This window comes from Coregonus lavaretus (assembly GCF_964263955.1).
Source record: "Coregonus lavaretus genome assembly, chromosome: 36".
In the NCBI taxonomy this organism is placed as follows: Eukaryota; Metazoa; Chordata; class Actinopteri; order Salmoniformes; family Salmonidae; genus Coregonus; species Coregonus lavaretus.
This window is the reverse complement of record NC_140023.1, coordinates 23244289-23258318: the sequence shown is the minus strand read 5'-3', so window position 1 is coordinate 23258318 and position 14030 is coordinate 23244289. Positions and strand designations below refer to the sequence as shown.

General features: G+C 43.0%; 1 protein-coding gene across 1 annotated transcript; it reads left to right on the top strand.

Moving 5' to 3' along the window:
* The first annotated feature begins 4571 nt into the window (after nt 1-4571).
* On the top strand, nt 4572-7440 carry LOC311110599 (cytochrome P450 1B1-like). The gene is made up of 2 exons (XM_084153118.1): nt 4572-5626; nt 6398-7440. Exons 1-2 carry the CDS (start codon nt 4620-4622, stop codon nt 7008-7010), a joined length of 1620 nt encoding a protein of 539 aa, XP_084009244.1. The 5' UTR covers nt 4572-4619; the 3' UTR covers nt 7011-7440.
* Nucleotides 7441-14030: the final 6590 nt, after the last annotated feature.

Genomic DNA, 14030 nt, shown 5'->3' with positions numbered 1-14030 from the left:
AAACAGAGCAAGGGAACGCAGAGAAGTGAGGGCATAAATACCCAGGTGAACAGGTAGACACAAGTGACACCAATAGGATAATGATTAGTCCAGACTGTGAGTGAGGAGGTGCCCAAGGTTGTGCTAGTTCTAGCTTGTGGTTTGGATAATTGTGATGTTTATGATAAAAACGTAATGTTGTTAATATAGTAATGACTATATGCCGTGGCAGAGCCAGAGTGAAATTCCCCTTTAAACTGACAGATTTTTACAGGGAATTTTTTATTATGCTAATTAGACTTCAGTGGGGGCGCGGACATCGACTCTAGGTGTGTCTCCTACTCTTCATCTACACTGATTTGAAGTGGATTTAACAGGTGACATCAATTAGGGTCATAACTTAAGTAAGTGTTCATGAATTCTTGTCCACTCAGGGTTTCATACTAAATCAACAGAGCTCTCATGTATTTAGTCATCTATCCTTTCAGTACTGGCCTGTGCCTTGGTAGTTACTATTACAAACTGTTTAATATAAATTGATTGAAAATGTACTGACCATTGAATATTTAATATGTTTAAGTTTTCTTTTTAAATCAGCATTTAATAACAAGTGTTGGCATTTGGGTAAGGAGCCAATTTTTAGAGTAAAATGATGTAGGCATGTTAAAATAAAAATATAAAGATATTTTCTAGAAGGATATACAGTACATGGCCAAAATAATGTGCATTAATATGGAGTTGCCCCCCCCCTTTGCTGCTATAACAGCATCCACTCTTCTGGGAAGGCTTTCCACTATATGTTGGAACAGTGCTGCGGGGACTTGCTTCCATTCAGCCACAAGAGTATTAGTGAGGTCGGACAATGATGTTGGGCGATTAGAACTGGCTCGCAGTCGGCATTCCAATTCATCCCAAAGTTGTTTGATGGGGTTGAGGTCAGGGCTCTGTGCAGGCCAGTCAAGTTCTTCCACACCAATCTCGACAAACCATTTCTGTATGGACCTCGCTTTGTGCATGGGGGCATTGTCTTGCTGAAACAGGAAAGGGCCTTCCCCAAACTGTTGCCACAAAGTTGGAAGCACAGAATCGTCTAGAATGTCATTGTATGCTGTAGCGTTAAGATTTACCTTCACTAGAACTATGGGGCCTAGCCAGAACCATGAAAAACAGCCCCAGACCATTATTCTTCCTCTATCAAACTTTACAGTTGCCACTATGCATTAGGGCAGGTAGCGTTCTCATGGCATCAACCAAACCCAGATTCGTACATCGGACTGCCAGATTGTGAAGCATGATTCATCACTCCAGAGAACGCGTTTCCACTGCTCCAGAGTCCAATGGCGGTGAGCTTTACACCACTCCAGCCGACGCTTGGCATTGTGCATGGTGATCTTAGGCTTGTGTGTGGCTGATCGGCTGCTCGGCCATGGAAACCCATTTCATGAAGCTCCCGACGAACAGTTCTTGTGCTGACGTTGCTTCCAGAGGCAGTTTGGAACTCCGTAGTGAGTGTTGCAACCAAGGACAGACCATTTTTACACACATCCTATGACAGTGCCACGTTGAAAGTCACTGAGCTCTTCAGTAGGGGCCATTCTACTGCCAGTGTTTGTCTATGGAGATTGCATGGCCGTGTGCTCGATTTTATACCCCTGTCCGCAACGTGTGTGGCTTAAATAGCCGAATCCACTCATTTGAATGGGTGTCCACATATTTTTGGTCATGTAGTGTATATTGAATAGTGAATGCATGCTTTTGCATTGTATTTCAAGTGAGTGCTCATTAACAGTTATGAGAATGAAATGAAACTAGCCATTTCAGTTTGCGATTACAAACTCAAAAGCATTAGGCTATATCATTTAAATATTAGCTTTCGCAAATAAACAGAGTTATCTTGTCCGTGGTACTGAAGTCTTAAAACAATAGCCAAAGGTCCCACACGTCACGCATCGATTCAGACAGCAAGAAACAACAGACAATGCCAGCAACTTCATGTCAACAACATGTTTTGCTCCAATATAAACAAACAAACAAATAAATAAAACTAACAAGCAAACACATAAACAAACAGATAGGACAATGAGTGAAACATCTCCTCGCTCTGACTAACACTCTCCACATTATTGTGCTGTGTGATTTGTGAATGGTGCTGTGAGATGAGATGCTCAACAAGTGGAATGGACATAAATGCACAGAAATATAGTTATCTGTGTCATGCACTCAAGGTGTTTATTTTTTATTTATTTTTATAAACAATAGTATGTAGCCTCCATGCCTTTATCTCAATCATGCTTATTTCGATTTTTGTGTCGACCAACTTGTAAACTATTATTCCAATAGCTTGTATTCCAAGATAACTGTTCAAATACATGCTTAGTGAAATAGATTGAATAAAATTGTAATATAATGGTCTTGTAATTAGTTTTTTTTTTTTTTTACGAAAAAAAAACATGGGGACAGTCTCCTCCTGTCGGTATACATTGGACAAGCAGCCTAATCCATTTGTCCAATGAACAAAGTATAACAGGCCTATCATAATTTCATATGCTTTGACAAAACATGACCAATAACCCATTGACAAATATTCAATATATCAAATTTGAAATGTTTCTTAGATGAAATGGAGGCTAGAAATGTGGGAAAACAAAAATGCTATGGAACAACTTGATATTTATACACAGTTTACTGTGTGTCCTGCCAAAATTCATGTAGATCTGTGCAATGGCCTAAATGACAATACATTACATGTAAATGAAGCACCTCTGTTTTAAGATCAAATATAGTTAATCAACAGTTATTGCAGGTATGCTTGAAACCCAGCTCCTGTCATGCATCAGGCCTCGATAACGGAATAAAACAACTGGTTATCAGCTAATAATGAGTCATAATAATAGTCTAATTCATATTTTATAGACCTCTCATAATTAATAATTCATTATAATTATAAATTAAAACGGACACATTTTACTTGTTGGAAACTGTATCCTGTATAATAAGAAAGAAAACTATACCAGAAACACTCGTGCATTAATGTGCATGATCCGCATTAGACTTTTGTAAACACATTAAAGGACATAAAAAATACATGTTGTTAGATCCATTTGGGGAATAATTCACGAAATATAGCATAGCACCAGTTAATTCTGAAAAACGTGTCCGCTACACACAAATTCGCATAAATCCTTCATAAATTGCAATATCAAATAATTTGACAGTATGAATGAGTAAACACACGATTTATTTGCGTAAAAGGAACATAATTTGTAAGTCGCTCTGGATAAGAGCGTCTGCTAAATGACGTAAATGTAAATCGAATCAAATGAAACAAGGCCTCTCTCATTTGCTGCATGATAAGACCCACTATATTGAATTGGAATAAACAATAGGTCTACATTTCAGCAGACACTAATCATCATTTATAAAATAAATTCACTACAATACTATATCTTGTAGTTTCAAGGTATAACCGATAATAATATAATAGTATATTATTATACAATTTCTAATGATAATTCCAATAATAATAATAGGTAAAACAAATAATAAATACTAAAAAACGAATAATAATATTACATTAATAGTAGTATGGTAGTTCTGTTTTCTAGTATTAGGCTGCTAAAATCATATGACCTTTCAGTATTGTTGATAATTCATTATGGTTGTAGTTAGGCTATTACCATCAAATCTAACCATCTACATATGAGGCTATAGCCTAGGCCTAATACAGGCATATTTGGTGAATTGTAACCAATTAAATAAAACAAATGAATACGTTGATTTGATTGGACATCCATAATCCTTTGACAACCTATCCAGCAAAGTATTGAGTTCCTAGTGGCTAGTGGTGATTGCATTCTGCCTCCAATTGCAACGAGAGAAGGGACAACACAAACATTTTGATAACAAGGAGTAGGCGCGCTGTGTGTGGATGAGGGAGGGAGGGAGAGAGAGAGAGAGAGAGAGAGAGAGAGAGAGAGAGAGAGAGAGAGAGAGAGAGAGAGAGAGAGAGAGAGAGAGAGAGAGAGAGAGCAGATGCTGACGAGCTATAATGCTATTTGACACTTCTGTTTATGATAAATCATTTAACTCGGGACAGCAGAAGGCTATTCACATGTGGAGAGTGGAAGGTCTAGAACTGCACCAAATGACAAATTAAGTTACTGGACGTATACTGAATTACTTTATTTTCTATTGTGCAGGTTTTGAGGATTTTATTCTCCAATAACTTTCAATCACTGGATCCGCTATATAAAGAGGTGACCTATAATTAGCGCGCTTCTTGCGTTTACATTAAAATGTAGTCTTACCATCGGCATCGACGGGACAAAGGACAGGAGCTTATTCATCAAAACATCTATTAGTAACCGACAGACTACAATTAACATAAAGCTGTTATTTACTTGGAAGAAGCAACGAATTGACTGCAAACGAATTGACTGCAAACGAATTGACTGCAAGGAGGTCCATATTCATTCCCAGTATTTGACCCTTTAAATATAGGATATGTTGTGCCATATTTTGTGCTGTAATAATATTTCCACTATATTCTTGATTTTACTTGTGTGTTCCCCCTAGAACCAGTTAATATTTTTTCCCAGAAATAACTTCTTGCTTTCCCTCAATATATTATAGGCTTCATAATGGACATGCAAGTTATTTTCGAGGAGATGACCTGGCCATCGCCACGGAGTATATTATTGGGGTCTTTGACATTTCTCTTTGCCATGCACCTGTGGCGCAGGATTAGGCGGAACTGGGAAGTACACAGCCCGCCTGGACCGTTCGCTTGGCCGGTCATTGGGAACGCAATAGAGGTTGGGAAAACTCCTCACCTCTATTTCTCTCGCATGGCACGGAAATATGGGGATGTCTTTCGAATCAAACTTGGCTGCCGGGACGTTGTGGTGCTGAATGGCGACGCAATCAGGCAGGCGCTCATCAAAAAGGGATTTGATTTCGCAGGCAGACCGGACTTTACCTCTTTTCAATACATTTCCAATGGCGATGGCATTGCTTTTGGAACATTCAGCGAATGGTGGAAAGTGCACCGAAAAGTAGCCCAATCTACTGTTCGGATGTTTTCCACCGGCAACACGGACACCAAAAAGGCCTTCGAAAACCACGTTGTCTGCGAAGTTAGGGAGCTGCTCCGTCTTTTCCTGGGAAAAACGAAAGAGCACAAATATTTCCAGCCGATGACATACTTGGTGGTATCAACAGCTAACATAATGACCGCGGTGTGCTTTGGAAAGAGGTATTCCTACGACGACGCAGAGTTTGCGCAAGTGGTGGGACGAAATGACCAATTCTCCCAAACAGTGGGGGCTGGGAGCATCGTTGATGTGATGCCTTGGCTCCAGTATTTTCCCAACCCAATAAAAACAATTTTTGAAAATTTTAAAGAGCTCAACCAGGAGTTTAGTAAATTTATCGTTACTAAGGTTGTCGAGCATCGACAGACCATTCAGTCAAGCACAATCCGGGACATGACAGATGCTTTCATCATGGCATTGGACCATTCTCAGGACAGCTCGCCCGGGGTCTCACCAGGCAAAGATTATGTGCCACCCACTATTGGTGATATTTTTGGAGCAAGCCAAGACACACTGTCTACTGCACTCCAATGGATCATTCTGATACTTGTGAGGTAAATAGTCTACATATTAATTTGGAATCAGTTTAAGTGAAATGAAAGTACTCTTTTTACCATAGGCTATAATATGTTCTATTAACAATGCATTTTATATTTTAGTCATTAAGCAGACGCTCTTATCCAGAGCAATTTACAGTTAGTGCATTCATCAATTCACAATAGCCTATATGCTTTAAGTTGAGAAAACCTATGCGTAAAACAGAAAAAGCAATTTTGTCTTGGGAAAATGATCCTACCTAATATACTAGTATGCCACTATCTCACAATCAACATAAAACATCGAAAGAGTAGGCCTACTATGCTCTGCTCTTTCATTGCTGGCAGACTACTACTGTACCTGCTCTTGTGTTCGGCACGTCAGTAGCAGAACTAGGATGTTACGTAATAGTCTTAAATAGCAGAAGAGCCCAGGCAGGTATTGGAAGCCTAACATGAGGGCTCCGCTGTACTGAAATCTCGCTTGAGAAAAATAAAGTAATCTGAACCGTAGAACATCATGATGTGAGTTGCCAGTTTGCGCCGGGAAAAAGAAAACTGTTTAGATAGTAATTAATGAAATGTTTATTTTGTCCAGTATTTGGTACTTACTTGTAGCCTATATCAACCTGTTGCCCATAGTTACCCACCAAAAATGATTAATGTATTGAGTATGCCCCCAGTGTTGAAATAGAGGTTAGCTTCCCAATAGGAAATTATTTAGCCTACATCTCAATGAACAAAGATACCTGTGTTCTGAGTGTTCACTTTAGACCGTTTCCTATATAGGTTTCCTCAAATCCAGCTGCGTCTCCAAGAGGAAGTGGACAAAGTGGTCTACCGGAGCCGTCTGCCCACCATCGAGGACCAGTCGCAGTTGCCTTACGTGATGGCCTTTATCTACGAGGTGATGCGCTTCACCAGCTTTGTGCCGCTCACCATTCCCCACAGCACCATCACCGACACTACCATCATGGGCTACACCATCCTTAAGGACACAGTGATCTTCATCAACCAGTGGTCCAGCAACCACGACCCCACCAGGTGGACACACCCGGAGACCTTTGACCCCCTGCGCTTCCTGGACCAGGACAGCTCTTTGAACAAGGACCTGGCCAGCAGCGTGCTCATCTTCTCCTTGGGAAAGAGGCGGTGCATCGGAGAGGAGTTGTCCAAGATGCAGTTGTTCCTATTTACAGCATTGCTGGCACACCAGGCCCACTTTAGTCCCGACCCGGACAAGCCGCCGACCATTGACTACACCTACGGGCTGACCCTGAAGCCCAATAACTTCTCCATAGCAGTAAATCTACGGGACAGCATGGAAGTCTTGGAGGAGGCTAGCCAAAAGCCCCTCTATGGGGAGACCCAGGAGGAAACAGGTGACTCCAGATCAGACTGAGAATAGAGTTGCTAAAAGCATTTAAAAAATGGTAAATGAAGCTTGAAAGAAAAAAAACACTGAAGTAGATTCATGAACTGCAATTCATCCTCATGTGCCATCAGGTATCAGCTACTATATAGTTATAAATATATTTATGAACTGAACACTCAGGCAAAACACCCTTCATATAAATCTACACTACCGTTCAAAAGTTTGGGGTCACTTAGACATTTCCTTGTTTTCAAAAGAAAAGCATTTTTTTTGTCCATTAAAATAATATCAAATTGATCAGAAATAAAGTGTAGACATTGTTAATGTTGTAAATGGCTATTGTAGCTGGACATGGCAGAGTCTTTATGGAATATCTACATAGGCGTACAGAGGCCCATTATCAGCAACCATCAGTCCTGTGTTCCAATGGCACGTTGTGTTTGCTAATCCAAGTTTATAATTTTAAAAGGCTAATTGATCATTAGAAAACCCTTTTGCAATTATGTTAGCACAGCTGAAAACTGTTGTGCTGATTAAAGAAGCAATAAAACTGCCCTTCTTGAGACTAGTTGAGTATCTGGAGCATCAGCAATTGTGGGTTCGATTACAGGCTCAAAATGGCCAGAAACAAAGAACCTTCTTCTGAAACTCGTCAGTCTATTCTTGTTCTGAAGTTTGAGGTGCGGATCACAAAGAAGAACATTTGTGAGACGTAGACCAAATTAAAAGATGCTGGAGGAGTGCTTGATGCCATCTGTCAAGCATGGTGGAGGCAATGTGATGGTCTGGGGGTGCTTTGGTGGTGGTAAAGTGGGAGATTTGTACAGGGTAAAAGGGATCTTGAAGAAAGAAGGTCATTTTGCAACGCCATAAACATACCCTGTGGACGGCGCTTGATTGGAGCCAATTTCCTCCTACAACAGGACAATGACCCAAAGCACAGCTCCAAACTATGCAATAACTATTTAGGGAAGAAGCAGTCAGCTGGTATTCTGTCTATAATGGAGGGGCCAGCACAGTCACCGGATCTCAACCCTATTGAGCTGTTGTGGGAGCAGCTTGACCGTGTGGTACGTAAGAAGTGCCCATCAAGCCAATCCAACTTGTGGGAAATCTTTTCAGATTACCTCAACAAATTGACAACTAGAATGCTAAAGGTCTACAAGGCTGTAATTGCTGCAAATGGAGGATTCTTTGACGAAAGCAAAGTTTGAAGGACACAATTATTATTTCAATTAAAAATCATTATTTCTAACCTTGACAATGACTACATTTCCTATTCATTTTGCTATATTTCCTATTCAAACTCATTTCATGTATGTTTTCATGGAAAACAAGGACATTTCTAAGTGACCCCAAACTTTTGAACGGTAGTGTATATTTTCTTTGTTTTACAGGTAATCACTCAAATGACTATGGATTACAAAAATGCAACTTTTAAAGATTTCTTAAATAAGTTATTGCACTGATGTTTGCATATATTTCACTGGAACACGCCAGAACATACAATAGCTTACAGTGGGCATCTGTGGGCGGTGGCCTGTTCTTTTACACCTGTTTGATACTTCATTTACTGTATTTACTGGAATACTGACCAATTGGAGTTGATTCAGTCATTTTACTTTTCCCACCATCTCAGAGAGTACTGTGTGTACCTTTTATGTCCCAAATGTATCTCCCAACAAGGTCAATATGATACAGAGAGAATATTGATATACTTATTATAGTAAATATAGCTAAGTAGGTAGATAGTAATACCGACCTTATTACTATTAAATACAAACATTATGTAGTTTACTCAACTTTGACAAATGTGTTGAGACGACTCTGGAATGTAAATATGCAGAACTTTCCTGCTCCAAAGTTGAGTAAACTAGAAATCATGTTGCAGCTGTTTGGCTTGATTTATTAAACAATATGGTATTAAACAAAATTGTGGTAGTAATAACCTTTGTAGCAATATTAGCAAAAATATGTGATTTGGTCCGAAGAATGAGAGTTCAATCCCGTTCCTCAACTGTGCCATAACTAAACTGATTGGTTGGACCAAATAAGTGGTCAGATGTAACATTGCATAGGCCACTACTGGTTTAATAACTAATGTCACTTGTTACAGGCTAGTAAGTACTAGCAGTTCCATGCAGTTATGCAGTACTACTTTATACTGTATACTCTTGAAAAACAGAATTGTCAATAGTAAGTAGGCTACTTACAAACCTGTACTTAAATACATATTTTAACTGAATTCCATCTAATTTACACTGGAATAAGGCCATAAGTATTGTTATGTTTTGCCTAAGTGCTTCTGATTGTTGATTAACTTATAGCCTGTTCCAATAGACAAGCCTGGGGTACACTAAGGGTACATTGTTTACGAATGTAGCCTGTGTCTGTGAACTGCTGTAACATACATTTGTTCAATTGAAATACAAATGTTTTATCTATATTGGGTTAGTGTTATTTTGAATATAATCATCTGCCGCAAAAAGTGCTCTCTTTTTTATTGTTTCTTGTTCTCTTCGAGTGCTATGTCTTCATAAGCTTGAACGTCCAAAAGGATGCTCTGCAAAAGTTCTTTATAGATACACCATATCATTTAGATTCTTTATTTAAGATGCCAGTTATCGAATGATTTATTCTCCATGTTGTATTAAATACAGAACATAATCATAACATTACTGCAACTGTGATGTTGCTCTTGTGAGAGGATTTTATGATATCTATTTGAACTGATGACATTGGGTTGATGAGTACAGATAATATGTGTGATATTGTACACTTCATACTAAATTAAAGGACATTTTATTCTTCCTTGATTTGTAACTAGTGTATTTATTATACTGATATGAGTTGGAGTAACAAGAGATTGCGTTTTGTTTTTATTTTAACACATGCCTCAGAATAGGAGGTATATCTAACCAGCTTTTGAGTAGGTACGGGCTCATTCTTACCAAAATAAAAAGTACAGTGTGGGCAGGTAGAATAAAAATAGAATGCTGATACTGCAGTGTTTAGGAATACACAAAGGTTATTTAAAAAGTCACTCAACACTTCCATCTTTCAAACTCACTATGGCTGAGAATTCCTATTTTTAAATGACCGGTTCAATTGTTTCAGAAAATAGAACAACCTTTACTGGTGTATTTTCTGAAATGGCAGAATTATTATTATAAATACACTGTCTCATAGTTTGCTACAGTAGATTTCATTACCGTCTTATTTCAGCAAGCAAATTTATTGTATTATGGGCACATAGCCATCTCATGTTGGAACAAAAGGGAAGTGTTTAGGAGAGCCCTTTCCCTGCGGTACATTTTATCTCGCTCACCCAGAACATCCTGTACTTGATCAGCGAGATGCTTGCAGCCAGACAGCCAGCTTGGAGTGCGTGACAAATTCAGATAAAGCCAGACGATTACTGATATGCCACTCCCTTATGCTCTCCCTTTTACAGAATAGAAAAGGAGGAGAGTCAAAAAAAAAGATTTGCCTCAGATCTCAGCGTGAAGGAAAAGCATAGATAGACAAGACTCGGAAATTCGGCACATGTCAAATAATTGCGGGGTTGTGAGGGTTTGATTTTTGGTAAAGGATTTTTCAAAAAAACAAACAAACCATATTCCAACATAAAGGCAGAACTCTGCATTCAGGGTCCAAAGCGCTCTTCAGTCCTCATCCTACACACATGACCCTATGGATGGTGGCGGACATGTTGAATGCACCTTAAACATCATATTTGGCATTGAGCGTTATCCTTGATAACGTCAGCTTCAGGGTTATTACTAGACCACAATACAGCCCTTGCTAAACCTCCCCTCTTGGGTTACAGTAAGGACTCTAAGGCAGCACTCTACTACTACTTTATTCCCCACACAAGCCAGGAGAGAGTAACGAGTGTTGACCTGGCAAATGAAAGAAGAAGCCTTACACCTCTGAAAATCTATATTAAGAAAGTCTCTAGGTTTTGCTCGCCTGAGGTAGAGTATCTCATGATAAGCTGTAGACCACACGATTTACCAAGAGAGTTTTCATCTATATTTTTCGTAGGTGTCTATTTACCACCACAAACTGATGCTGGCACTAAGACTGCACTCAATGAGCTGTATAAGGCCATAAGCAAACAAGAAAACGCTCATCCAGAGGCGGCGCTCCTAGTGGCCGGGAATTTTAATGCAGGGAAACTGTCATCCGTTTTACCTCATTTCTACCAGCATGTTAAATGTGCAACCAGAGGGAAAAAAACTCTAGACCATCTTTACTCCACACACAGAGACGCGTACAAAGCTCACCCTCCATTTGGCAAATCTGACCATAACTATATCCTCCTGTTTCCTGCTTACAAGCACAAACTAAAGCAGGAAGCACAAGTGACTCGGTCAATAAAGAAGTGGTCGGATGACGCAGATGCTAAGCTACAGGACTGTTTTGCAAGCACAGACTGGAATATGTTCCGGGATTCTTCCGATGGCATTGAGGAGTACACCACATCAGTCACTGGCTTCATCAATAAGTGCATCGATGACGTTGTCCCCACAGTGACCGTACGTACATACCCCAACCAGAAGCCATGGATTACAGGCAACATCCTCACTGAGCTAAAGGCTGCCGCTTTCAAGGTGTGGGACTCTAACCCGAACGCTTGTGTGCTGAACTGGTGCCGAAGAAGATGGCGGCCTTGCGACTAGCTCTTAGGAAACTTTGCAGTATTTTGTTTTTTTACGTATTATTTTTTTACATTATTAGCTCAGAAAGTGTTTTGCATCATTACATACACCCGGGAAAATCTATTGGATATCAGAGCGGCGGTAGCTCACCAGGAATACGACTTTCCGGAAGCAGATCCTTTGTTTGCTCTCCCCAGGGCAATTGAACTGATTCCAGCGGCTGACCCAAAACATCGGCTGCGGAGGAGAAGCACTCGGAGCGGCGTGCTGGTTCGACTTAGGAGGCACGCACACCACCCACCGCTTTCAAGTATACTACTCGCTAATGTTCAGTCTCTGGTTGTCACGCTTGTTGAGAGACGGGTCGGACCAAGGTGCAGCGTGAAATGCGTACATGTTTATTAACTCAATAAACATAAAACAAAACAAGAAACAACGTAACGTGACGTCCTCAGGCTATACACATACAAGCCTAAACGGAACAAGATCCCACAACTAAGGTAGGCAACCAGGCTACTAAGTATGATCCCCAATCAGCTGTCTCTGATTGGGAATCACACCTGGCCAAACATAGAAATACAACCTAGATTTACCACATATAAATATACTAACATAGATCTCAACAGAAAACTCACACCCTGACCCAACCAACGAGAGTTCTCTCGATCAGGGCATGACAGTACCCCCCCCCCCCCCCCCCCAAAGGTGCGTACTCCGGCCGCACCAACCTGACTCATTAGGGGAGGGTCCGGGTTGTCCTTCGTCCTCTGAGGCGGATCCGGCTCCGGGTGTGACGACCTCTCCCTCTCTGCCTCTCCGTTGCGCCCCTGGTCTGGTCTGGACCTCGGCGCGATGCTTCCCCTCTCAGTCCTCTCATGATGCACCAAGCCCTGTCTGGACCCTGGTGTGGGAGACCCCGAACCTGGAGAGGGGCTGACGTCTGGGCCTGGATCGACAATCCTCCCACGATGCACCAAGCCCTGTCTGGACCCTGGTGTGGGAGGCCCCGACCCTGGAGAGGGGCTGACGTCTGGGCCTGGAGTAGAGCCGCTGTCTGGAGCTGAACTGGACCCCGGTGGAGCGGACCGCTCTGGCTCTGGAGTGGAGCCGCTGACCGCAGCTGGACTGGGCACCAGTGGAGCGGACTGCTCTGGCTCCGGAGTGGAGCCGCTGACCGGAGCTGGAATAGGTACCGGTGGAGCGGACTGCTCTCGCTCCGGAGTGGATCTGCTGACTGGAGCTGGACTGGGCACCGGTGGAGCGGTGTGCTCCGGAGTGGATCCGCTGACCGGAGCTGGACTAGGCACCAGTGGAACGGGCACGGGCTGTGCCGGACTGGGGACACGCACCACTGGTCTGGTGCGAGGAGCAGGAACGGGCCGGGCCGGACTGGAGACACGCACCACAGGTCTGGTGCGAGGAGCAGGTACGGGGTGTACCGGGCTGGCGACACGCACCACTGGTTTGGTGCAAGTAGCAGGTACGGGCCGTACCGGACTGGGAACACGCACCACTGGCTTAGTACGGGGAGCAGGTACGGAGCGTACCGGACTGGAGACACGCACCACTGGTTTGGTGTGAGGAGCAGGTACGGGCCGTACCGGACTGGGAACACGCACCACTGGTTTGGTGCGGGGAACAGGTATGGGCCGTGCCGGACTGGAGACACGCACCACTGGTTTGGTGCGAGGAGCAGGTACGGGTCGTACTGGACTGGATACGCGCACCACAGGTCTGGTGCGAGGAGCAGGTACGGGGCTTACCGGGCTGGCGACACGCATCACTGGTTTGGTGCGGGGAGCAGGTACGGGCCGTACCAGGCTGGAGACACGCACCACTGGTTTGGTGTGGGGAGCAGGTACGGGGCGTACCGGGCTGGCGACACGCACCACTGGTTTGGTGCGGGGAGCAGGTCCGGGCCGCTGGCACAGGACACACTGGGCTGTGAACGCGCACTGGTGACACAGTGCGTAGGACTGGCACAGGATATACTGGACTGTGGAGGCGCACTGGAGACCAGGAGCGTTGAGCCGGCACAACCCGTCCTGGTTGGATGCCCACTTTCGCGCGACACGTGTGGGGTGCTGGCACAGGACGCACTGGGCTGTGAATGCGCACTGGCAACTCAGTGCGTATCTCCGCATGCCTAGGTTACACAATGAACACACGCTCCCTCCCTGTTGCCTGACCAGCTCCTCTCTCCGTGCCTCCACTACTTCCTTCTCCCTTAACCTCCTGTAGCGCCTCCCTCTGAACGGATAACTCCTGCTCCCTCTGAGCTAACAGCCCCCGTAACGTGGTGTCCTCCTCTCTCAGACTGCTCCAGTCCTTCTCTCTCTCTCGTCAATTCTCCCCCAGTGAGGACTCCTCCGGGAGCCCCTAC